Consider the following 26,623-nt stretch of genomic DNA (forward strand, 5'->3'; position numbering starts at 1 on the left):
ACACTGCGGTTCTTGCTTTACCTCTGCCACCTTGAACATCTGCATTGAGTCATGAGACCACCAACTCTTTCAGAATTCACTGGGTCATCTTAAGGGCGTTCTACCAGAAGGACCCTCTAGTCTCTGACCCAGCCTGGTCTGGAAATGAACTCCCTCAGGGTATGAAGTGAGTCCTCAGTCTGCCTACTGGGCCCCGTCCCATGTTTATGGAGGGTACAATTCCATTCATTTCTTTCTTTTATTTCTTCTTAAAATACTTTGTTTGTTCTTTTAAAAAACTGTGTAAAATATACGTAATATAAAATGTACCATCTTAGCTCTTTTACAATGTACAGTTCAATGCATTAAGTATATTCACACTGTTGTGCAACCATCAACGCCAGCCATCTCCAGAGCTTTCTCATCTTCTCAAACTCAAACTCTGACCCCTTAAACACTCATTCCCTAGTCCCCCTGCCCTTGCCCCTGGCAGCCACCATTCTGTCTGTCTCTGTGAATTCGACCACTCCAGGTCTCTGGTGCTAAATGAAATTGTACAGTGTTTGTCCTTTTGGGTCCTTTGCTTATTTCATTGATCAGAATGCCTGTAAGGTTCATCCATGAGGAAGCACTATGGTGTTTTAGCCGTTCTGATGATACGTAGTAATAGTAATGTTTCTTTGTGGTTTTAATTTTCATTTCCCTGATGACTAATGATGTTGAACATTATGCCGTCTGTGTATTTTTTTTTTTTAAGATGGAGTCTTGCTCTGTCGCCCAGGCTGGAGTGCAGTAGTGCGATCTTGGCTTATTGCAACCTCCACCTCCCAGGTTCAAGCAATTCTTCTGCCTCAGCCTCCTGAGTAGCTGGGATTGCAGATACCACCACGCCCAGCTAATTTTTGTATTTTTAGTAGAGTTGGGGTTTCACCATGTAGGCCAGGGTAGTCTTGAACTCCTGACTTTGTGATCCACCCACCTTGGCCTCCCAAAGTGCTAGGATTACAGACGTGAGCCACCGTGACTGGCCCGCTCTGTGTATTTTCTCTGGTAAAATATCTACTTATGTCTTTTGCCTATTTTCTAATTGGATTTTTTTTTTTAACTTCTGAATGTTGAGTGTTCTTTGCTAATTATAGATACTAGTTCTCTGTTGGATATATGGTTTGCAAATGTTTTCTCCAACTTTATAGTAGCTAAGTATTTTTTCATCCTCTTAACAGGCCTTTTTCAGAGCCAACGTTTTGAATCTTAATAAAGTTCAATTTATTAGGTTTTCCTTTTATGGATCATTCTTTTAGTGTCAAGTCTAAGAACTCTTTGTCTATCCCTAGATCTCAAAGATTTTGTCTTATGTTTTTTTCCTAAAAGTTTTTTTTTTTTGAGACGGAGTTTTGCTCTTGTTACCCAGGATGGAGTGCAATGGCGCGATCTTGGCTCACCGCAACCTCTACCTCCTGGGTTCAGGCAATTCTCCTGCCTCAGCCTCCCAAGTAGCTGGGATTACAGGCACGTGCCACCATGCCCAGCTAATTTTTTGTATTTTTAGTAGAGACGTGGTTTCACCATGTTGACCAGGATGGTCTCGATCTCTTGACCTCGTGATCCACCTGCCTTGGCCTCCCAAAGTGCTGGGATTACAGGCGTGAGCCACCGCGCCCGGCTCCTAAAAGTTTTTAAGTAGAGACAAAGTCTCACCACGTTGCCCAGGGTGGTCCCAGACTCCTGGGCTCAAGTGTGAACCACCATGCCCGGTCTCCTAAAAGTTTTATAGTTTTACATTTTACGTTTATTTTAACTGTGATCCATTTTGAGTTGATTTTTGTATGAAGTGTGAGGTTCAGGTTGGCTTATGTATGCCCATTTGCTCCAGCACTATTTATTCAGAAAGCTATTTTCCCTCACGGAACAGCTTTTTGCACCTTTATCAAAAATCAGTTGGGCATATTTATGGGGCCTGTCTGTCTTCTGCTCCGTTGATCTGTCTGTCCCACAGTCTTGATTACTGTAGATATGGAATGAGTCTCAAAACTGGGTAGACTGTTTCTGCCCACCCTGTTATTCCTTTTCAAAATTGTTTTAGCTGTTCTGGTTCCTTTGGCTGTCCACATACATTTTAGAATGCTCTTGTCTAGAGCTACAAAAAAATCTTACTGGGATCTTGATAGGAATTGCATTACACCTGTCTATCAATGTGGGGAGAACTGGCATCTTTACTGCGTTGAGTTTTCCAGTCCACAAGTATGGCATGTCTCTCCACCGGCTGACAACTCTGATTGCTTTCCTCAGTGTTTTACAGTTTTGACACGTCGTGTACCTGCGTTTTTAGAATTATAGCCAAGCGTTTCCTTTCCTGGCCTGTGCCATCTTGGGTAAACGTAGCAAGAGCAGACATCCTGGCCTTGTCACTGCCTTAGGGGACATCCTTCAGTCACTCACTGTTTATGATGTCAGTTGCAGGTTTTTTCTAGATCCTCCTTATCAAGTTGAGGAAGTTTCCCTATTTTGCTTTTCTTCTGAGAGGTTTTATTTTGTTCAATTTTGTTAAGTGCTTTTCTAGCACTGATTGATACGATTATGTGATTTTTCTTCTGTAGCCTGTTAATAATGGGCACACATGGATTGGTTTTCTGAATATTGAACAAGCTTTCTATTTCTGGAATAAACTCCACTTGGTCATGGCACATAATTCTTTTCATGTATATTCTTGGATTCTATTGGTTAGTGTCCGGTCAGCACTTCTGTCTGTGTTTAGAGGGACATTAGTTTTCTTTTTCATACCGTCTGTGGTTTTGCCATCAAGATACACAAACTTACATGAAATGGATTGGTCACTATTCCCTCCTCTTATCTTTTTCTGGAGATTATGTAGACTTGGTGTTAGTTCTTAAATGTTTGATAAATAGAATTGGTCTGTTTCACCTAAGATGTTAAATTTAGGAGTTGAGAGTTGGTCTGGTATTCTCTTTAGCCTTTTGGTGTTAGCAGGGTCTGTGGTGATCTCTCCCTGTTTCATTTCCGATACTGGTCTTTTGTGTCTTTTTTTTTTGTCAGTCTCTCTAGAGGTTTATGTAATTTTAAAGAACAGCATTTTGGGCTGGGCACGTTGGCTCATGCCTGTAATCTCAGCACTTTGGGAGGCCGAGGTGGGTGGATCATGAGGTCAAGAGATCGCGACCATCCTGGTCAACATGGTGAAACCCCATCTCTACTAAAAATTAAAAAATTAGCTGGGCATGGTGGTGCGCACCTGTAGTCCCAGCTACTTGGGAGGCTGAGGCAGGAGAATTGCTTGAACCCAGGAGGCGGAGGTTGCGGTGAGCCGAGATCACACTACTGCACTCCAGCCTGGGTAACAAGAGCAAAACTCCATCTCAAAAAAAAAAAAAAGAACAGTATTTTGTTTTATTTATTTATTTATTTATTTTGGTGGGTTGGTGTTTTTCTGTTTTTAGTTTCATTGATTTCACTCTGATCTGTATTATTTCCTTACTTCTGCTTTGGGTTCATGATGTTCCTCTTTTTCTAGGATCGTAGGTGGGATCTGGGATGACTGATTTGACTGGCTTAACTTGTATGACGACCAAATTAATGTGGGCAGCTTTAAGCTTAGCTGCTAAGCTTACACATTCTGCTCGATGGTGGCCCACAGAGTCATCCCCTTGGGATGGTGTCCCCTTATGCTATTTAACTGCTCACACATCAGGGCACGTGAGTGTGCCAGTCCCAGCACTGGAGGCTCCTCTGCCTTACCAGCTGCCCACCCAGGCGTCACATTCAGTGGATAAAGTGGTCCATGTGGATCTAACTCCAAATGTGTGGAGTCCTCCAGGGGACATGGACAGACATTTGCCTGGAGCCCGCTGCAGGCCAGGCACAGTCCCAAGCACCATGCAAGCAAGAACACCAGGGAAAGCCAAGATCACACTTAGTCTGTGCTGGGGCCAAGAGTCAAGGTGGGTGCCAGGGGCCGACTCCCCAGCATGGCTTGGAATACCTCAGCCCTGGTCACTTCCAGTGCCTCCCAGGCCTGTGGTTTCATCTCTTGAATGTTTTCATTGGTCAAGGAGAGCTTGGTTCATGGAAGACTCAAGAGTCCACCAAGCCAAGTCTAATGAAGAAGGTGTGTGATCAGAAATCAGGGTCTTCCTAGTCACACCTCCAGGCTGTGAGGCACGTGGAATATGCCTTCAGCGAGAGGAAGATAATCTCTTGGAAGCCCCAGCGCAAGCTGACGCTACAGGCGCGCTTGTGTTTAATACACAGTGTACGTCTCTTGCTTTCCATGTGTGGTGCGTGCATTCCGAAAGCCGCGCCATCTGAGGATGCTCTTTCCCTCAAGCTTCTTTCCTTTTTTAATGGTGTTGTTATGCCACTTATTTGGAATTTTTAAACATGAGTTTTCCATTTTCTAGTAATTTCTTCAACGTGTGTGTTCTGACTTGCAGCAGATTCAAAGTGCCATTACAGGCACTATCAGCCCTCAAGGAATTGTGGTGCCGGCGTCCGCGCTGCAGCAGGGAAACGTAGCCATGGCGACCGTGGCAGGTATGATGATGGGAAAATGACACACTCTCCGTGAGCTTTTTCAGGAAAAGGTCCTGTGTGTTAGAATGACGGTATAAATATGATTTTAAGTTAATGCCATTTTCTGATACAGCAATGGTAGAAGCTAGAGGTCTCTGAATGCCTGTTTCTTGTTAATTCTCAATAACAAATATTTTATGCAAATTGTGTTTCTTTGTTTCTCTTCCAAAAATATATCAGAAACAAAAAAGGTTTCATACAGGAGTTGAAAATAAACAGCAAAAACTTATTTGTCATTTTTAAATAACATAGCTTTTAATTGTGTTTTTAATAGCACCCTGAAAATCTTAAGTTTTATCATTAATTGATGACAATCAAATAAAAATGCAGTCTTAGCATTAGTATTATTTGTAGAACAAAAACCATTATAGGAAGGGGGACAGATTCCAGAGTTCCCTGGTGCGTAGAGAACACTGAAAGCACAAAGCATAAGCTGGGCGTGGTGGCTCACGCCTGTAATCCCAGCACTTTGGGAGGCCGAGGCGCGTGGCTCACACCTGTAATCCCAGCACTTTGGGAGGCCGAGGCGCGTGGCTCACACCTGTAATCCCAGCACTTTGGGAGGCTGAGGCACGTGGCTCACACCTGTAATCCCAGCACTTTGGGAGGCCAGGCGCGTGGCTCACACCTGTAATCCCAGCACTTTGGGAGGCCAGGCGCATGGTTCACACCTGTAATCCCAGCACTTTGGGAGGCCAAGGCGGGTGGCTCACACCTGTAATCCCAGCACTTTGGGAGGCCAAGGCGGGTGGCTCACACCTGTAACCCCAGCACTTTGGGAGGCCGAGGCGGGTGGGTCATGAGGTCAGGTGATCAAGACCAGCCTAGCCAACATAGTGAAACCCCATCTCTACTAAAAATACAAAAATTAGCCAGGTGTGGCATGTGCCTGTAATCCCATACTCAGGAGGCTGAGGCAGGAAAATCTGTTGTACCTGGGAGGCATAGTTCCAGTGAGCCGAGACCATGCCATTGCGCTCCAGCTTGGGTGACAGAGTGAGACTCCATCTCAAACAACAAGAACAACAAAAACCAACCAAACAAAAACAAAAAAAAGCCCCACAAAGCATCATGAAAATGGGACACGGCAAGGAGGGAGGGGTAGAAATTCACACCAAAAGACCTCACATAATAGCACAAAGGGAAACCTCAGTGGGAAAAGAAGCACTATTGATAAAAAATATCACTGGGATAAAATAGTTATTTATTTAGTACCCTGGGCCAAATCCTTAACATGCGCTAATTTTAGGGAAAAGTAGAAAGCAGAGGCTAGCAAAAGGAAGGGAGCCCTCACACCTCAGGTCGGCCAGTGGCGTGTGAGCCGGGCTGTGTGGGCTGCTGGGCACACAGTGCCTGCCCACCTCCCACCCACTGCCGCAGGTGCCTGAGCAGCCCGCCCAGGGAGTTGGTTTTGATACTTTATAGTGACAAGTCACCTGGCAAAGGATTGTTGATCATTTGAAATGACTTAAAAGCTCATCAAACTAGAGGTTTTATTCCTTTGTAAGTATATCAAGAAGAGGGCTGGGTGCAGTGGCTCACGTCTGTAATCCCAGCACTTTGGGAGGCCAAGGCAGGAAGATGAGTTGAGGCCAAGAGTTAGAGACCAGCCTGGGCAACAAGGCAAGATCCCTGTCTACAAAAAAAGAAAAAAGAAGAATGATTTACGCCATTGAGACTTGCAGGCAGCCTCATTTTTTATTCTCGCTTTCCAGGTGGCACAGTGTATCAGCCTGTCACGGTCGTCACTCCGCAAGGCCAGGTGGTCACGCAGACGTTGTCGCCTGGGACAATTAGGATCCAGAACTCCCAGGTGTGTGTGCCATTTTCTGGAAGGCTTTGGGGGCGAGTGCTGCCCACATGGGCACAGGTGCAGCAAGCACAAGCCCTTCCCTTTGCCTGAAGAGCCTTTGTCTTGTGTAGCAATTTCTAGTTTCTTTGTACTCTCATCTCTCTCATTGTAGAAAATTTGGAAAGTTCAGAAAATTCTGAAGAAACAGGGAAAAAGTCACTCATAACCTCCCCTCTCCTCCCCCTGTTATCCAGTGCTAACGCTGGATCGTGTGTGCGCCCACCAGGGGCAGAGGTCTCATAGGCACAGTCTCCCTGGGTCCCCACGGAGGGCATGGCAGAACTATCAGGCAAGCTTTTCAGACCAGTGAGGCCAGCCCACGCCTCCAGGTCAGTGAGGCCAGCCCACGCCTCCACCGGGAGAATGTTGTTGGGCCGGGGCTTTCAGGCCTCCTGCCCTGTGGCTACCGATCCTTCCCCATCTTTGGTGTGTGTTACCAGTTCTTTCTTTAAGAACGTTGATTCTGGGCCAGACGTGGTTTCTCACACCTGTAGTCCCAGCACTTTGGGAGGCTGAGGCAGGCGGATCACAAGGTAAGGAGTTCAAGACCAGCCTGGCCAACATGGTGAAACTCTGTCTCTAAAAATACAAAACTTAGCTGAGTGCAGTGGTGCGTGCTTGTAGTCCTAGCTACTAGGGAGGCTGAGGCAGGAGAATTGCTTGAACCTGGGAAGCAGAGGTTTCAGTGAACTGAGATCGTGCCACTGCACTCCAACCTGAGTGACAGAGTGAGACTCCATCTCACACACAAAAAAGAACATTGATTCTGGCTGGGTGCGGTGGATCCTATCTGTAATCCCAATACTTTGGGAGGCCAAGATGGGTAGATCTCTTGAGGTCAGGAGTTTGAGACCAGCCTGGCCAAGATGGTGAAACCCTGTCTCTACTTAAAATACAAAAATGGCGTTGGAACCAAATTATTTTCTGTGAAATAAAACAAGAACAAAAAAATACAGAAATTAGCTGGTCTTCAGGTGCCTGTCTGTAATCCTAGCTACTTGAGAGGCTGAGGCAGAAAAATTGCTTACCTGGGAGGCAGAAATTGCAGTGAGCTGAGATCGCGCCACTGCACTCCAGCCTGGGTAACGAGTGAAGCTCTGTCTCAAAAAAAAAAAAAACAAACCCACATTTTTTTGAGACTTTGCAAACCTAAAAATGACTTTATTTTGATCTCATATTTGATATGCAGTCTGTTTACTTGTAGAATTCCAGGTTTAAAATTCTTTCTACCCCCTGTTGGGAAAGCATTATTTTTGTTTTTTGTTTTTCTGAGACGAAGTCTCACTCTGTTACCCAGGCTGGAGTGTCATGGTGTGATCTTGGCTCACTGCAACCTCCACCTCTCAAGTTCAAGTGATTCTCCTGCCTCAGCCTCCCTAGTAGCTGGGATTACAGGCATGTACCACCATGCCCAGCTAATTTTTGTATTTTTAGTAGAAACGGGGTTTCACCATGTTGGCCAGTCTGGTCTGGAAATCCTGGGCTCAAGCAATCTGCCCACCTCGGCCTCCCAAAGTGCTGGGGTTACAGACGTGAGCTGCTGTGCCCGGCTCTCAAGAAGGTTGTTCTTTTTTCCAATCTTTTGTGTTTTTCTCCTCTTACAGAAGCTTCTCTTTTTTTCTTTTCTTTTTTTTTTTTGAGACAGAGTCTTACTCTGTTGCCCAGGCTAGAGTGCAGTGGTGTGCTCTCAGCTCACTGCAACCTCCGCCTCCTGAATTCAAGCAATTCTCATGCCTCAGCCTCCAGAGTGTCTGGGATTACAGGCACAAGCCACCACACCCAGCTAATTTTTGTATTTTCAGTAGAGATGGGGTTTTACTGTGTTGGCTAGGCTGGTCTTGAACTCCTGACCTTGTGATCAACCCACCTTGGCTTCCCAAAGTGCTGCGATTATAGGCATGAGCTATCACGCCCGGTAAGAAGCTTTTCTTTTCTTGCAGGTGCTCTGATTTTTTTTTTTTTTTAAATAAAGAGACAAGGTCTCACTCTGCCACCCAGGTTGGAGTACAGTGGAGCAAACAGCACATTGTAGCCTTGACCTACCAGGCTAAGCAGTCCTCCCACCTCTACCTCCTGAGTAGCTGGGACTGCAGGCATGTGCCACCTTGCCCAGTTAATTTTTAAACTTTTTGTAAAGACGAAGTCTCACTATGTTGCCCAGGCTGGTCTTGAGCTCCTGGGCTCAAACAGTCCTCCTGCCTTGGCCTCCCAAAGTGCTGGGATTACAGGTGTGAGTCACCGTACACATTAGGTTTATATGTGAGTTCTTAAATAGGCTGACCTATCCATGCTGCAGGCCCTACGGAGTGGTTTCACCTACTTCCCTCACTGGTCTGTGCAGTGTGCAGTGGCAGCGTCATCTCAGCAGGCACCTGGCGAGGCTGTGTGAGAGAGGCTGTGCCAGAGCCTGAGCACGGCCTTGTGACGAGTAGATCATCTCTTGTGTTTTGTGAGAGAAATTTAACAAAGAAACTCCATTCACATCTTTTTATTTTAAAATCAAGTTGGCAGAGTAGCCTACCCTTTCCTGGGTGACGGAAGGGAAGGCCTGGCTCTCCAGTGCCTGCTGAGGCGTCTGGAACAAGGAGTCGGCCTGTGCCCTCCTGCTCTGCAGCTCCTCTTCCTGTCTTCGTGCTCTTTCTGTTTCTTTTCCCTGTGCTCCCCTGGCGTGTCCTGCTCTTGAGAGTTGGATTTTCTGGTGTTCCTGTTCACTCTCATTGGTTCTTGAAATCCCTTGTTCAGCGAGGAAGTCACATGTTCTCGCTGCCCTCGCTGTAGGAGGCACAGGTGGGAGCAGGTGCTGGGGGAGAGGGTCATGGCGTTTCTGCTTGCAGTGCAATGGGCTCTGAGCCTCCCCGCCTGAGAGGCCTGAGAGCTACATCACTACTGCAAAGACTTATCCCGTGCCAGCCTGGGCATCAGGGTGGGACCCTGTCTCTACAAAAATTAGAAGAAATTCGCTGGGTGTGGTGATGCGTGCCTGTGGTCCCAGCTACCCAGGAGGCTGAGCTGGAAGAATCACTTGAGCCCAGGAGTTCAAGGCTGCAGTGAGCTGTGATTGCACCACTGCACTCCAACCTCGGTGACAGCAAGATCCTATCTCAAAAGAAAGAAAAGCCCAATAACATGGAGGGAGTGGTGTCCTAAAACGTCCGCCCACACAGGGTTCCCGTGTGTGCGCCTTGACTACAGGTCATTCACCTGGCTCATCTGTGGCTGCTTCCTCCAGCTGAAGTTGTAAGTACTTGGATATGTGGGAACTTCCTATGCTTTCTAATGTTATTTCTCAATTGTGTAAAAGCTTCAGTTACAGTTAAACCAAGATCTCAGCATCTTGCATCAAGATGATGGTTCATCTAAGAACAAGAGGGGCGTCCTGCCGAAGCACGCCACAAACGTGATGCGGTCCTGGCTCTTCCAGCACATCGGGGTAAGGACGGCTGGGCCGGCCCCCACCTCGCAGCCCTCCGCAACACTGGCCTTCTGGCTTATGTGTCACGGAAAAGGGTTACTTCTCTGGGCTCAGAAAGTCCAAGACCTGACTTTCAGGACTTCGTGGCATGTCTGTAACGAGGGGAGCTGGGGCAAGAGGGAGGGCCACCGACAGCAAGAGGACAGTGCTGTGGGAAATGAGGGACAGTGAGGGCCGCCGCCAAGGAGGGAGCCGGATGCGTGTGAGCTGTACATGTGCACGAGACGGCCCACTGCGAAGGGCGATGCGGTCAGGCGAGCCAGAAGAATGGGCCGAGAAAGGGTGTCAGGGTGTTCTTGGGCAGCAGCTGGGGAAGTTGCCCTGTTTTTGTGTGTTGGATTCGCAGGGAAGCTGAGATCAGTTAGGGACATCACAGGGTCGAGTGCACCCACAGGGCCACATGGTGGGTTGCCTTTCGCTGGAAGGGAGTCTGTCCCAGAGGGAGAGCCAGTTTGCTCAGCGTGTATGTACCTGGCTCCCTCCCCCGGGGCATGACCGCGGGTTCTCCCTGTCCCCAGGACATGTTAGGAAGTGCAGTGGTGGGCCGGCTTGCTAAGCTGATGGGGGAGACCCGCTCTGCATGCTGTGTGGCACCATTGCCACCAGCCTGCTGACCCAGGGCTGAAGAGAGCAGGCGGGGCTCTCCTAGGGCAAGCACGGAGACTGAGGCAGGAGGCAGACGCCAGTTTGGCTTGGCCATCAGGTTGCCCTTCTCCCCAGACTGTCGCCGCTGACGGGTGTGGGGCTGTGACTGTATCTTCCCGTCTTCCCAGCCTCCTTCTCCTCGTTTTTCTGTGCCGCATCTGCCCTGCCCTTCTGCTGCCTCCTCTCCTGGGCGCCTCCACTGGGGCTGAGGCCTATGTGTCCCTGGCACTCTGTCCTTGCCCTCCCCGACCGTGGGCCCCTGAGCCCGTGGCCATTTCGCCATCTCGTGGCCTGCTTTCCTGTGGCTGCCTTGGGCTCCTCGGTTGAGGACGGGGTCCGTGGGAGTGACCGGCTGAGGGCTTGAAATGGTGGATGGTGTTGCTGAGCTGTCCTGGGAGGGGAAGGGGCCACCTCTGGGGCGGAAGGCCCAGCAGGAGCCTGGGATGCGTCCCCCGCTTGCCGGCCCTGGCCTCTTGGTCTCCACTGCGCTGCTTCCGTGGTCTAAGGTGGCGAGCCAGCCGCACATGTCAGGAGAAAGCAGTGCTACCTTTAAGCAGTGGGGCCACTCCGAGAAATTGGCCCAAGGAGATCCCTCACAAGAAAACAGAAAGTTTTATGTGTAAAAATGTTACCTTGTTGTTCAGTATCACCATGGAAAGCGGGTCAGCGTGTGTGTTCGACGGAGGATCGTGTGGATAGTCGGCGTGATGAGTGGGGGCTCTGAGCAGTCAGGAGGTGTAGTAAATGGTAGGAAAAGGCAGCATGTAGGTGATCTTGCGTAAACGCGAGTATTACAGCCAGTAAACGTGTAATTACAGAACACGGGGCGGTGGGATTGGGCAGGTTTCCCTCAGGTTTTAATGATTTCTGAAACGCTCAGCCCCGCTCACCGTGTCCGGCGAAGGGGCCGCGTTTCTTCTTGGCGTTCTCAGCCCCTCCTCGTCCTCGTTTCTTGGCGGCGCCGTCCCGCTGTCGTTTCCCACACACTCGAGCGTGGCATCTGTTGCCGTTGCTGTTTTCTGCTTGTGTGCCCGAGTTTCCTGCCCGGTTTCTATTTTATGGGCTTATTAAAGGGGGAGAAGAATATTTATGTTTCTGTGACCTTGGACTCAGGGCCACACGCTGGTGGATAGAGTTAGGTTGAGTCATGCTGCCAGTGAGTGTGAGGAAAGAAACACCTCACTGCTGAGGCACATCCGAGGCCGATCTGTCCCTCCTGTGAGAGAAGCAGGGCCGTTTCCATGTCGCCGAGTGTTCCTTTCACATCGAAGCCACGGGAAACTCCCACTGCTTACTTCGTTGGTGCCATTCATTCTCTTGGGTCCCTGTTGGTCCAAAATCAGGGACTTCAGTGCATTCAGGTTTACGGTAAATGTCGTGTCGATTTCCACATATAGACAGTCATGAGTCTTGGAGAAATTATTTAGCATAGCTATACATCATTTTTGGTTAATACTTCTGTGAGTTTTGCTATTTAGTTCTGGTTAGTTTGTTCTTTTTCTTTTTTTTTTTAGATGGAGTATTGTTCTTGTTGCCCAGGCTGGAGTGCAGTGGTGTGATCTCAGCTCACTGCAGCCCCCGCCTCCCAGGTTCAGGCAATTCTCCTGCCTCAGCCTCCTGAGTAGCTGGGCTTACAGGCACCTACCTCCACGCCAGGCTAATTTTTGTGTATTTTTAGTAGAGATGGGGTTTCACCATGTTGGCCAGGCTGGTCTTGAACTCCTGACCTCAAGTGATCCACCTGCCCTGTCCTCCCAAGGTGCTGGGACTAAAGGCATGAGCCACTGCACGTGGCCCTCTGGTTGAAGTTTTGTATGTGAAATGTTTCAATCACACATAAAAGAAGAAGAGCATAACAGGCACTCCTGTCGCCGGCCCTGGGTTCAGTTCTTTACTGACAGCACAGGTTAATCCAGCAGAGACCCGATCCCAAGAAAGCCGTCGATGGCATCAGCTCATCCCAGTGTCAGTTTACTCTTGTGGTAGCAGTGATGGAAGCGTGTCCCCCAGCCTGCCTGGCCGTTTCCTGCTCCACCCACTTCACCAGCTGCGGGATGAGGGAAGTTTGCACACTCTCCATGCCCCGGTCTCCTCCTCTGTATGATAAAGCCAGTGACAGTGACCAGCTCAGGAGGTGCTTCTGAGGAATCAGTGAATTACTATAGCATGGACCACGGTAATAGAAATGTGCTAATGTGTGTGTGTTGCCTGTGGCAGAGGTTCTCAGGCTGAACTCATCCATCCATCCTCTTTAAATGGATGTCGTTTATTTTTCATAAGTTAAAGTTCAATAACGTTGGTAGAAAATCTATAGATGGCATGAAGCCTGCACAGACTCACCGCTGGGCTGTGCAGCTGCTCCTGGTGATGCCACTGCTGTTATTGTCACCTTTGAACTGTTAGATGTGGGGGCAGTCCTCCTTGGTCTGTGCACTGACCAGCCACTGCGGCACTAGGACGTTCCTGGGGACCAAGAGAAAGTCTTCGTTCTGTAAGACTACATTTAGGTTTTGGCTAGAAGCACTATCGATGTTACCACTATTTTCAGACGATTATGTAATGCTCACATTTTGCCTAGATCATCCTGATTTCCTTTGTAAACGCGAAGGCCGTGGTAACCTTCCTTTTTATTTTCAGCATCCCTACCCAACAGAGGACGAGAAAAAACAGATTGCTGCTCAGACAAATTTGACACTACTCCAAGTCAACAACTGGTAAGGTGCCCTGCTTTCTGAGTCCTGCTGTTAGCACGGTAGAGCGCTCGGAAACCCTGACACTAACACGTGGTGAAGGGTTGCTGAAAATACGAGATCTCTCTTTCTTCTTTTTCCCAATTGAGATGGGGTCTTGCTGTGTTGCCCAAGCTGGTCTCAAACTCCTGGCCTCAAGTGATCCTCCCACCTCAGCTTCTCAAAGTGCTGGGATCATGGGTATGAGTCACTGTGCCTGACTAAAAATATGAGTTCTTTTAATGGGCAGTGGGAGCAGGAGACTGAGGAATAAACCAGATTTCACCTAAGTTTTCCTGTCAGTACCTCATGATGACTGCACCCTGCCTGCCTCTTTAGAACTGTTGCTCTAGGGTGCTACTGTCCCCAGGCCCACATGCATACAAACCGTGCTGTGTTAGTAGATGGGCTTCTGGATGGTGGGAGGTCAATAGTGACAGGCCCTGCCCAGGGTAGGACCCTCTGCCGCTCTGTCTTGTGGGGGCCCTGCTCCACGCACGGCAGTCTGGGAGCCACTCCCAGGACAGAAACACCCAGGAACACCCATTTCATGAAGCAGCCCCTTCTAGTTCTGCTGTCACACGTTGCTGGGGGCACTTGCACTCTGGCAGATGTTTTTCCTTCAGTAAGAGCTTGTGCGTGCGCCTACGCGGCACTCAGGTGGGGGTGGGCTTCCATTTCTGTTGTTAGTCACCTGTCTCATGTTTATTTACTTGCTGGTCAGCTGTAGGAGACAATTTCCTCTTAATAAAACTGGGATGCGTAACAGAAGAAAGCACAAATTCTTCCAGTCGTAAACTTTATTGTCTTTATCTTAACTGTGCTAAACTGTGAGCTTGCTGAAGTCCCAGCAAGCGTCGTCGTGTTTGTGCAGTTGCACGTGCAGGAGGGAGGCTTTGGGTGGCGCTGGGACTTCCCTGATCCTGCGTTCTTGCCACTCTGTTAGATTTGGGTAGTCACAACGGACTATACTATTTGAATTATTTTCTGTTAAATCTTTTTTTTTTTTGAGACAGAGTCTTGCTCTGTTGCCCAGGCTGGAGTGCAGTGGCACAATCTCAGCTTACTGCAACCTCTGCCTCTTGGATTCAAGTGATTCTCCTGCCTCAGCCTCCCGAGTAGCTGGGATTACAGGCACCCGCCACCACGCCTGGCTAATTTTTGTATTTTAGTAGAGATGGGGCTTCACTGTGTAGGTCAATCTGGTCTCGAACTCTTGACCTTAAATGATCCACCCGCGTCGGCCTCCCAAAGTTTCGGGATTACAGGCATGAGCCACTGCTCCCAGCCAAATATTTTGAACAGAATATTAACAAAAATTTCAAGATTATGAGTATGTTGTTGCTGCGATGGTTGTCACATACTGCTCATGTTCTGGGTTGTTTTCCTGGAGTCTATGTTGAAATGGCATACGTTGGTGGGGCACACCCGTGGTGTGTGGTCTGAAGGGGAGGATGCTGGACACGGGCCTCGCTGGGTGTGCTGGGCCCCCCGCTCAGCACCCTCCTGCCTTTCTTCCTGCCTCTTCGCCTTAACAAATTGTCTTATCTAGGTTTGGCATCAACTTTCAATTTTTAATATTAATTACAGTTCAGTATATACCTTAAATTCCAAATTTCTGAAATCTTTAATATTTGTAGCTACTTTTGCTTTTTGTGATTTTCTTTTCTTTTGTATTTACAAATATAACATCTTGGAGTGAGATGTACACACCCATCATTAGCTCGTGCCTCTGCTGGTAGCCGCTTTGAATAAGAAGGATTTAAAAACACATTACAGTAGCGGCAGGGCCTTCCCACCCAGGTCTTGCTGGGGTCTCGGGTGGCCATGGAGCTGGTGCTGCAGGGACCTCTGGGTTCCTCTAAATGAAGCATGGCGGCATCCGAGCTGGCTCATTATTATTCGACTGTGTCCTCATACAATCTTGTAGATGTTTTCAAATCTTCGACTTTTAAAATGAAGCAGGCTTAGAGCTGATCCAGTTCTAGTTCTGTTGTTTTGCAGAGGGGGGCATTAAATAAAGAGAGACGTCGTCACAGTGACAAGCCAGAGTAGAATCTGAGTCTGAAAGCAATGCTTTTATTTCCCTGACACCGTGAACACGGCTACTCAGCTCTCCAGATGTAGAAGTCTGGCTTTTACTAGACGAGCAGTGTGTGACTCCAGCGGGGGTCAGCTACTTTATCACTCATGTGACCGAAAACAGAAGACGGAAATGAGGCCTTGAGCATGGCGGGTACTGCCCCTGCGGTGTTAGGTTAGGGATGACGCGTGAGTCTGGACCGCCTCTGCTTTGATAGGCGCTTTCACGGGACGGCGGCTGTTTCTTTCTGCTTCTTCCCGTTGCAGTTCCTTTGGTAGCAGAGTGGCCCGGTCAGTGGCATAGGGTGGTCGTTGTGGCAGAACGAGTGTCTGGGTCATTATCTTCGTGCTCCAGTCACCGCAGGAGGAAAAGCCGGCCTGGGGATTTTAGTCTCCTTGCACTTTCTCATCTCCAAAGGCAACAGCTCAGAGCATAAGAATGGAAGCTGGCCGGGCACGGTGGCTCATGCCTGTAATCCCAGCACTTTGGGAGGCCGAGGCAGGCAGACCACCTGAGGTTGGGAGTTCAAGACCAGCCTGACCAACATGGAGAAACTCCGTCTCTACTAAAAATACAAAAATTAGCTGGACGTGGTGGTGCGTGCCTGTAATCCCAGTTACTCGGGAGGCTGAGGCGGGACAATCTCCTGAACCTGGGAGGCGGAGGTTGCAATGAGCTGAGATGGTGCCATTGCACTGCAGCCTGGATGACAAGAGTGAAACTCTGTCTCAAAAAAAAAAAAAAGAAGGGTAACATTCAAGAACAGGAACTGAGGACAGCAGGCTTTAATCTCACACATGTTTCGGTATTGTTGCCATACTCGTTCAATATGAAACAGTGTCCAGCCTGCGTCGCCAGCCTGTGATTGCTGCTGGTCTCGTTCTCTGTGGAGTCTTACCACAGGCCTGAGTTCTTAGTCTCACAGAGCCGCTAATGTCTGTCGGGGACTCCATCACTGCCGGGGCCTAGGTGCTGAGCTAGTCCTGTGTCTAGGGCCACTGGATGACTTATGCCTTCAGTCATCTCAGAAACAGCTCATCGCTGGGAACCGTTTGTGAAAAGATGCAGCTTTGCCTTCGATCTTGCTTTGAGGTAAAGCCAGAGTTGGCAGTCCTGTTCCCTGACGGCTCAGACAGGTTGCCACGCAAGGCTCGGCCACACTGGTGATCTGGTGACGTCCAGACGAGTGCAGACTGCCCGATGGTCTCAGGCACGATGGCACCACAGGATACAGAAAGTCGTGCTTCCTTAACGTTTTCCTTCCTTAGGGAAAATAGTGTCAAATTCACAGATTCAACAGGATCATCTGTGTTCTTATGAGTATCTACTTGACAAACATGCACTAAATGAGTTGAGGCAAAAAAAAAAAAAAAAGTGCCAGGGATGAGTTGGTCCTCATGTAAATGATTTTAAAACAACAGGCCCGGTGTTTCTGGCCATTCAGATGATTTAGAAGAGCTGTCGAGTCCTCTGAAGTAGTTATGATAGTGGAGCGCATGAGTTACTCTTCGTAGCGTGGTTCACGGAGCGGTGTGTTTGTTAGGAGGATTTGTTAGTCCTGTATAGGGTCTTTACGAAGTCTGTTTTGATGGAAGCTTCCCTTTGTCGACTCCAGGTTCATCAATGCCAGAAGACGAATTCTTCAGCCAATGTTGGATTCAAGTTGTTCAGAAACCCCCAAAACAAAGAAAAAAACTGCTCAGAACCGGCCAGTTCAGAGGTTTTGGCCCGACTCTATTGCATCAGGAGTCGCACAGCCACCGCCAAGCGAGCTCACCATGTCAGAAGGTATGGGCGGCTGGCCAGGGCCAGACATGGTGGACCATGGGGTGGGGATTCTGAACAGGAGGCCTGGATTGGGCCTGTTAGCTGTGAGCCTCGGGTAATGTGGTGAACCAAAGTACATGTCGTTCTCTTTCTCTGCAACAAAAACACAGGGAACCTGCATTCTGGGTGCGCGGGTGCTCTTGGTAAGAGTTAGGAGCACCAATGGTAGGGAATGTAAAACACATGTAGAGATAGGAAATCATTCGTTCTGTTCACAGATGCAGCCACGGACAGTGGATTCTCCTTTACTTCCACGTTTGCTCTCCTTTTCCCTCCGACTCTGGGTGCAGAGGAGGGAATTACCCTGTTCTCACCATGTGGCTTCTTTCTCTTCATCAGCCTTGCCCTTCTCTTGTTTTTGCTTATTCCCTGTGACCTCTGCCCTCAGTCCCTGTCACAGGCAGCCATTCTGATGTGTTTTATAGGTATCTTTCTGTTTGCATGAGTTCTTCGTATATTGGATGGTTTTGTGTGCATGTGTTTTTATTTTTTGTTTGTTTGTTTGTTTGTTTTTTGAGATGGAGTCTCATTCTGTTGCCCAGGCTGGACTGCAGTGTCCAGCAGATGATGCAGTGGTGTGATCTTGGCTCACAGCAACCTCCGCCTCCTGGGTTTAAGCAAGTCTCTGCTTTAGCCTCTCAAATAGCTGGAATTACAGGCACCCTCCACCTCGCCCGGCTAATTTTTTGGTTTTTTTTTGTATTTTTAGTAGAGACAGGGCTTCACCATGGTCTCGAACTCCTGACCTCGTGATCCACCTGCCTGGGCCTCCCAAAGTACTGGAATGAGAGACTTGGGCCACTGCGCCCAGCCCTTATGCATGTGTTTTTAAGTGTATGTAAATGGTGGTATTTCCTCTTCTTTCTTTTTTCAGTTAGGAAAGTTTGGAGCCATTATTCTTTAACCACATTTTCTGACCTTCCTCCTGCAGCCCTCTTGAGGGACTTCAGTGCCTGTGTATTAGGGGGTGAAAAGTTTCACACAGTTGCTGAAGCGCTTTTCAGTTTGTTAGGTTCTGTTTCATTCTGGGTGATTTCCGTGACTCTCCTTCCACTGCACTGATCTTTTCTTCTGCACTGCTGATCCCATCCAGTGTGGTTTTCATCTTGGACACTGTAGTTTCCATCCCTCCAGAAGTTCTGTTTGAGTCTTTTGTGTGTTTTCTGAGTCTGCGTAAGTTTGGAACACACGGAATGCAGGTGCAGCAGCTGTTTTGATGTCCTCCTCTCCGAATTCTAACACCTGTCAGCTCGGGTCAGTTTTAGCCGATTGCTTTTCCTCCTGATGATGGGAAAGTTTCCCTGCTTCTTTTCATGTCTAGTCATCTGACTGGACACCAGGCACTGGGAATTTTGCCTTTGGAGGTGCTGGATGTTTTTGTATTCCTGTAAGTCTTCTTGAGCTTTGCTGTGGAGGGCAGTTAGGTCACTTGGGAGCCATGTGATCCTTGTGGGTGGTCCGCAGCAGTGCTCAGGCGAGCACGGGTGCCAGCGCAGGCCAGACCCTCCTGAGTTTTCCATCCACTGGCTGCAGACAGTGAGTTTTCCAGGCTGCCTGTGTGAGTGCCGGGCTCTGTTCCCTGTGGTCTTTTCCTCCAGCCTCAGGTCAGTTCCTTGCAGCAGGAGCTGATGGGTTCCCCACTGAATGCGCAGGGGACGTTCCGTGGTGGTGCTGGCCCCCAGGTTAGGATGGGTTGTGAAGCACACTGATTTTGTGTCCATTTAGCCTGTCTTGAGTTATGTTACATGCACTTAAAGCAAGTGTCCTCAAGTACTGCTGCGGCTGTGTCGTCTAGGTCTTGATGTGTAGTGGTCTCCTATTTAAAGGATGAATAGCTAGAAAGTTATTATTCTCTTTCTCTCCCCGTCTTTCTCTGTCTCCCTCTGTCAGAAAAGGCAATGCCTGTCTTCTGAGGAAAGACATTGAAACAAGAATATTCAGTGAAAAGTAAATCTGTCTTCCATCCTGGCTTCTACTTCTCCAGAGACGGTCATTGTTACCAGTTTCCCGTACAACCTCCAGTGCATACATGAAAGGATATTGTATGCACAGACACAGATGAATGGATGAATGTGTATCCCTTAAAATTTTACCCAGATGTTAGCATATCATATAACATTGTCTCTATTTTCCTTCATTACTCTTAATGCGTCTCGCAGAATTTTACAGATTAGTAAACGTTGGTCCACTGTATGGTTTAGTAGCAGCATAGCATTCCATTGTTCAGTGTTTTGTTTTATTTTTTTGAGACAGGGTCTTGCTCTGTCACCCAGGTTGGGGAGTGCAGTGGGGTGAGCTTGGCTCACTGCAGCCCCTTGACCTCCTGGACTCAAGGGAGCCTCCCACCTCAGCCTCCTGAGTAGCTGGGACCACAGGCATGCACCACCACGCCCGGGTAATTTTTCAATGTTTTGTAGAGATGGGGCCTCCCGTGTTACCCGGGCTGGCTGGTCTGGAACTCCTGGCTCAAGGGATTCTCCCTCCTTGGCCTCTCAAAGGGCTGGGATTACAGTTGTGAGCCACTGTGCCCGTCCTCTTCATTGTTGAGTGTTCTAATTTGGGCCTTGCTCGTGGATATTTGGGCTGTTTTCATCGTCTGCTGTTAGGCTCCGCAGCAGGCACTGGCATGTGACAGCTTTTCTTTCTTTCCTTTCATGCGGACCTTCTCCTGTATTCTCTTTTTCACTCTGTTTCTCCACTGTGTTCTTGTGCGTCTTCCTTCTGTGTGTTTGGTTTTCTTGTTATTACAACACAGTTTGCTCCACGAATCTGTGTTCTTTATAGTCCGGATCTCCACTGAGGGTGTGCTTAGGCCGAGGCCTTATTAGTTAAGGGTGATGGGTGATCCGAGGCTGATTTCAGAAACAGTGTCTTCAATCCCTGTTGAACATTCCCTACACATATGTAGGTGTTTCTCTAACTTTAGGACAAACAAGCAAACAGCACCCAATTGAGTAATAAAGTGTTTTTCTGCGAGCACTAATTTAAATAGTGACACACCCTCATCCTGCTGCAGGAGCTGTTGTGACCATCACCACGCCCGTGAACATGAATGTGGACAGCCTTCAGTCTCTGTCCTCTGACGGGGCCACCCTGGCGGTGCAGCAGGTCATGATGGCAGGGCAGAGCGAGGATGAGTCTGTGGACAGCACAGAGGAGGACGCGGGCGCCCTGGCCCCCGCGCACATCAGCGGGCTTGTCCTGGAGAACAGCGACTCCCTGCAGTAGGACGGAGGAGCAGACTCACCTGACTTTTCATAGTTTGCACAGCAAACATTTTACACAGTTTTATTTCTAATATGTTTTATATGTAGATATAGAAGAGTGCACTTTTGTATTTCATAGTAAGCTTAAAGCGCGTCTTTGCCGGTGCAGCGACTTCTTTCAAGTGTGTGTGTGTGTGTGTGTGTGTGTGTGTTGTGTGCGTGTGCACACATGCGTGTGTGTGTGTGTTTGGTGTGTGGATTTTTAAAGAAATTCTTTAAAGGTTTAACGCTAGATATGTGAGGAATGACACACCACTCCCTCCCCACCTTGAATCCCTAATTAGATTAAGGAAAAGATGCCATTTTCTAAACCGTGATGCAGTTTTCACTTAGTTCTGTGGTTCCAGCAGATCTCAGTGGGCTGGTTTTTTTATGTGGCCCATGGATTTGAAAGAAGCTTCTGCACCCGAAACTGCCAATGTGCGGGGACCGCGGCACATGCCTAGACTGAGTGTGGTTTCATCATGGTGGATGGATGGCGAGCTCAGCAAGCCCAGTTCCCTCGTGTTCAGTGAGCCTGTTTCATTTGCTATATATAAAAAGAAACTCCTATTTTTACCTTGCTGGAATTATTGGATAAAAAACTATTTTTATAAATTCCTTATAAATTGGACGATGACTATATTGAGGATAAAATTTCTAGAGAAGAAACAATACATGCTTGCTATTAATATTTCAATTTGGAATGTTTTGAACTGGCCAAATTTAATGAACCTGCCCAAAGTTAGCCGCCATCCCCTGGTTCTTTGCTCTCCCAGGGTAGTGATGAACACTTACTGCTATAAAAGAAACAGTTATTTCATGAAATTTTGATATCTGCACATTTTTGTTGGTATGTAATGCTCAGTTTGCATTTTACACTTGATCTAAACATATATGGAAAGGTATTTGCTAAACAGGACTTCAGGTAAGTGAGGTGAAATGGTCCAGTCCAATTCAGATCTGACCACAGTTGCATGGTTGTTTTACCATGTTAGCTGTGTATTGTTTTAGAAGTTTTAAATTCAAAATATGTTACGCATAGAATGTTTATTATAAGCTAATATAAAATGTGCTCTGCCCCACTGGCCCAGAGCTAGGGTGAACAGCAGATACTCAGACTTGATTACTTAACTTGCAGACGCCCCTGGAGTCACAGCGGCGGGTTGGTCTGGCGAGGGCGCAGCGGCGGGCCCCCACGGGTTGGCTCTCACATTTGCGTGTGCGGCTGTCTCCTGCATGCTGTCAGTGTTTGTCATGCATTGTCACTTCCGACTTCCCAGAGCCCTCCCGCTCTCTTGACCACGTGGGATTTGGAATAACTGTAGGCCTCTGTTTCCTGGCAACGAGATGAACTGAGAGAGCGGGCCGCGTTCTGTTTTGTTTGGTTTTGATTTGTTTTTACTTAGGAGTGGTGCTTTTTCTCAGACAGAAAACAGGCCATGGGGTTCCATATAGAATGTCTTTATATCACCTGAAATGGTGTGGCTGAAGTTTGTTTGTTTGTGATGTCAGGAATATCGTCAGTTCTTGAGATTCAGCAGGAGTGATTGTTTGTAAGCCAAGGGACATTTTAAGCTAGTGAAGAGTTTTTTTTCTGGAACTGATTTTTCCCAAAAAATATATTAATTGAAGTTAATCATAGGGGAGTACTTCCAGATAACTTAGAAGTCAGCAGGAAGCACACAGAAATTTATTTTAAAATCTTTCAGGAGTTTTAACTGAAAGACTTGATTATCAGCTCTTTCGGGGAGAGAATGACATCTTTTTTTTTTGAGATGGAATTTCACTCTAGTTGCCCAGGCTGGAGTGCAATGGCGCTATCTCAGCTCACTGCAATTTCTGCCTCCCGGGTTCAAGCAATTCTTCTGCCTCAGCCTTCCCAGTAGCTGGGATTACAGGCATGTGCCACCACGCCCGACTAATTTTGTATTTTTAGTAGAGACAGCGTTTCTCCATGTTGGTCAGGCTGGTCTTGAACTCCCGACCTCAGGTGATCCACCCCCACTCTGCCTCCAAAGTGCTGGGATTACAGGCATGTGCCACTGCGCCTGGCCAAGAATCACATCTTAAAGCCACCATTGCATTCCTTGTTTGTGAACCGTTTTTTTCGTATTTTAAGTCAGGTCTACAAGATCATTTTAACTTAAATTCCAACTTTGTTGGACTTGTTAAAATGAGCACTCGTGAAAGCCAGCCTTTCCTCCTTCCCTCACCACCTTCTGTCTCCTCACAGCCTACTCTTCAGTGTGGATTCGTGGAAGCCAGTCACAGAATGTAGACCGATATATAGGGCACTGTTTCTTTCCCCCACCAGAAATCACATTCGCTGAGCAGTCGGTTGAATTTAAGAGCACTGCCCGAGCCTGGCGTGGCAGGGCCTGCCTCTAGTTCCAGCTACTCGGGAGTCTGAGGCGGAGGCTGCAGTGCGTTATGCTTGCACCTGTGAATAGCCACTGTGCTCCATCTTGGGCAATATAGTGAGACCCCGTCTATAAAAAAAGAGGGCACTGCATGAATCTAGGTGGCACTGGGAGGCTGTGGCCTGAGAGTTAAAGGTTCATGCTGAATGGCACAGTGTGCACTCTCTCCAGCTGAAACCTTCCTTCAACTTTCCTCAATTCTTACTAAATTCAGAGGAATAGGATAAAGATGATTTCAAGAGCGGGTGCTTATGGGCAGAGCCTGAGTTTCCTTTAACCTCTCTTCATGCATAACTAGAGTGCTTTGAAGCAGCTTCTACACACAAGCCGTTTCAGTTTGTAAACTCACTTCCCGGCGTGTTTGAGGTCGGTTGGCACCCTTGGACAGCGGAGAGAGCCTGTAAAAGCGTGACCCCCTTAAGATTTCATTTTAAATGATCAGATTTGACCCCAGTTTAATTCTTGTTGAATTTTTCCCTATGAAGGCTCCTTTCGAATGTCTCTTGAGACCACATTGAGCATGTTGCTGTTATTCCTAGCCTGCACCTGTGGGGCAGCAGCTGCGGGGCTAGCTGTGCTGGGTTCCTGCACGCTCCCGCCAAGGGACTGGCTTGGCCTTTGCGTTTTGATTCCAGATAGTAAGATGAGTGGAAGTGTTGATCTAGTATGCAAAGGAAACCCTGTGGTTAAGGGATCCATGAATCGTGTCTGTGTGACCTGAGAGTGATCCGCCTCCTGCCTGCGTGAGAAGCAGTGGGCACTTTTCCTTGAGACAAACTCCAGGGCACCCAGCAGGGGTTCTGCCCCTTGTGAAGGCCCATTCCTGGCACTTAGAGACAGAAAGAACTCAGCAATCTTCTTTTGTTCTTGTTATGCGGGGTCTTTGAAACTGACAATCTGAAATGTGAATACTGTAACAACATGTTTTCTTGGATTGTTGTCTTTAAAAAGGACTTTTGTGAAGCAATTGATCTATCAAAGCAAAAAAATTAAAAATAGAAACATGCTTTATGGATGTTTTATTTTATAAAGCTCATGTCACCAAAAGCTGCTTTTCCATTTTATGTAAGACACTGAGATTGCTTTCCTGTTTTCTGGTGACATGTGGGTTTGTGTTGGCTCCTGCATGTTTAAAAAACTAGGACCGTGTTGCACGAGGCTATTCAGGTCCATTTACGTGTCCGAGAAGCTTTTCTTAAATTGCTTACTTTGTTCGGTCATTAGTTTTCCAGGCAGAAAATGGAAACAGGTAGCTTTTTTTTTATTACAGTTTTTTGTAAATCTAATTATTCTGATAGTTTATGAGAAGGAAATGATTCATCAGTGAGGTAACATAACACCTTTCATAGTTGATATTATACAATGTCATGACCAGGCTGTTCCTGAGGATTTCAAAGGTGCATTAAAACAATTTCAGAGGGCTTTTCATCTTCGTTGTCCAGGGTGCTATAACTCCCAGCCACCGCTCATGCTTCGAAGCTGAAGTCAGCAAACTTAAGTATTTTAAAAACGACATTCAGGCCGGGCACAGTGGCTCACGCCTATAATCCCATCACCTGGGGAGGCCCAGGCAGGTGGATCACCTGAGGTCCAGGAGTTTGAGACCAGCCTGGCCAACGTGAAGAAACCCCATCTGTGCTAAAAAATACAAAAATTAGCCAGGCATGGTGGCACACACCTGTAATCCCAGTTACTTGGGAGGCTGAGGCAGGAGAATTGCTTGAGCCCGGGAGGCGAGGCTGCAGTGAGGTGAGATTGCACCACACCATTCCAGCTAGGAGACAGAGCAAGACTCTATCTCAAAAAAAAAAAACCTACCTCCAAAATTGTGAATTTTGTTGGTGATTAGTAGTGACAGCTGACTGTATTGTTTCAGAAAGTGTTTTGATTGATTGACAGAAGACTGAGGCCCCGTGTTGTGCCTTCAGCTCCCTCAGGTTGAGCTGAGAGGACAGACTCGAACTTTACTCATGTGGGGCCCTGGGCAGCCCCAGCCTCTCCAGGCCTCCAGGGCTTCATTTGTGAAAAGGAAGAATTGGCTTATAAGGTTTATTCCAGCTCGGCAATGATGTTTACGACTGGTAAGATTCTATCTCTCCATCTAAAGAGAGATGAGGAAATGAGTAATGGTCTGGCAATTCAAGAAAATAAGAAAAATTTAGATTAAATATTTAGTTTTCAACACTTGTTTTTGAATTATACGAATGTCATAAATAATGTCTACTGTTTGTAGCTTTCATGCCATTCTATTATATGTACTCTTAGAAGAAATTCTTAGTCCAAGGCCCGGCCCGGCGCGGTGGCTCACGCCTGGAATCCCAGCACTTTGGGAGGCTGAGGCGGGTGGATCACCTGAGATGAGGATTTTGAGACCAGCCTGGCCAACATGGTAAAACCTGTCTCTGCTAAAAATACAAAAGTTATCCAGGCATTGTGGTGGGCACCTGTAATCCCAGCTACTCGGGAAGCTGAGGCAGGAAAACCGCTTTAACCCAGGAGGCGGAGATTGCAGTGAGCCTAGACTGCGCCACTGCACTCCAGCCTGGGTGACAGAGCGAGACTCTGTCCCCCACAAAAATAAATAAATCAGGAAATCTTTTATTTCAGCATGTTTCAAAAGAAACATTTTAATGATACTGATGGCTTTAGTTGCTTAGACATTTTTAGAAAATGGCCCGTAGAAAGTTAGGTATATTTTTAAATATTTTACTCTATATTAACTCAGCTTTCTTTCATATTATCTTAACACAGCAATCCATGAGAAATAAGTCATGAAGCCCTTAACACTGTACGTTGTCTCGTGTGTGAGTGTAGACCTGAGTTTTAGAGGCCACGGAGTTAGAGAACAGCCAGCGGAGCTGGAGAAAATCCTCAGCTGAATTGTTCAAGGGAACCCCAGGAAGGAGCAGTTCCAGCAGCAGAGGCCGTGAGCGTGTGGGTTGCTGTGGGAGGGGAGATGGGAGGAGGGCATGAGGCTGGGCAGCCAGGAGGGACCCGCAGCTTGGAAGACAGCAGTGCAGAGGAGAGGCGGGGGCAGAAGCAGGCGCCGTGGGTTCTGGGCCTGGCCATGAGCCAGTGGAAGATGATATGGGAGCTTATCTTTGTTCCCTTGGAGAGGAAGCTCATATTTTGAGACCCCAGAGGCATAAATCCTAGGGCAAAACATGGGTGATTTGGCCATATCAAAATTCAGTTTTCCCGTGCAGTGGAGGGCACCGAGGACCATTTTCAGGTGGTGACTGAGGACAGCGCATTCCTCGTTCCTTCTTCCTAATGTATAAAGCCGGCGAGCCAGTGTTAGGGGAGTCCTGCGGACCAGCAAGTAACCTGCTGGAAGCCTCTAGAAACATGACAGCACATATTAATAGTTCACCGACAGGAGACCGGATGACCAAGAAGCACGCGAGGACGCACAGCCTCGCCACGGCCAGGGAGTGTGAGTGCAACCCGGGGCCGCCGCCTTGTCTGCGGCTGCAGTGAGGAGGCTGGGATGGGGCTCTGCAGAAACGGGAATTGAAGTGTTGCCGGCAGGAATATCATGGCACTGGCCATTTTGAAATGAACCTGACAGTGCAGTCACATGTCACTTAACAATGGGCTGTACTCCGAGAAATGTCTCTTTAGGGGACTCCGTCACTATAGGACCATCACGGAGTGCACTCACCTAGACAGCCCACCACACACCCAGCCTGTGCGGCTTAGCCCCTCGCTCCCCGCCCCAGGCCTGTGCAGCACGTGACCCTGCTGAGTGTCCTGGGCAATCGTAACATAATGTAAGGAT

The 26,623-nt window shown here is 47.9% G+C and overlaps 1 protein-coding gene across 7 annotated transcripts in view; it reads left to right on the top strand.

Moving 5' to 3' along the window:
• The window catches only part of PKNOX1 (PBX/knotted 1 homeobox 1), a 69,518-nt gene extending 45,670 nt beyond the window's left edge, over nt 1–23,848 (top strand). For 6 of the 7 annotated variants that reach the window (XM_064380197.1, XM_012444874.3, XM_012444879.3 and 3 more), the window contains 6 exons: nt 4,428–4,527; nt 6,282–6,379; nt 9,720–9,848; nt 13,173–13,249; nt 16,963–17,135; nt 20,191–23,848. In XM_064380197.1, the coding sequence (XP_064236267.1) occupies nt 4,428–4,527; nt 6,282–6,379; nt 9,720–9,848; nt 13,173–13,249; nt 16,963–17,135; nt 20,191–20,402 (789 nt within the window). In that variant the 3' untranslated portion in view covers nt 20,403–23,848. The remainder of the gene's footprint in view (nt 1–4,427; nt 4,528–6,281; nt 6,380–9,719; nt 9,849–13,172; nt 13,250–16,962; nt 17,136–20,190) is intronic. The other variant, XM_064380200.1, reaches the window with a different exon arrangement.
• Nucleotides 23,849–26,623: the final 2,775 nt, after the last annotated feature.

Source organism: Aotus nancymaae, unplaced genomic scaffold (genome assembly GCF_030222135.1).
Source record: "Aotus nancymaae isolate 86718 unplaced genomic scaffold, 86718_ANA_hifiasm-v0.15.2.pri h1tg000022l_1, whole genome shotgun sequence".
In the NCBI taxonomy this organism is placed as follows: Eukaryota; Metazoa; Chordata; class Mammalia; order Primates; family Aotidae; genus Aotus; species Aotus nancymaae.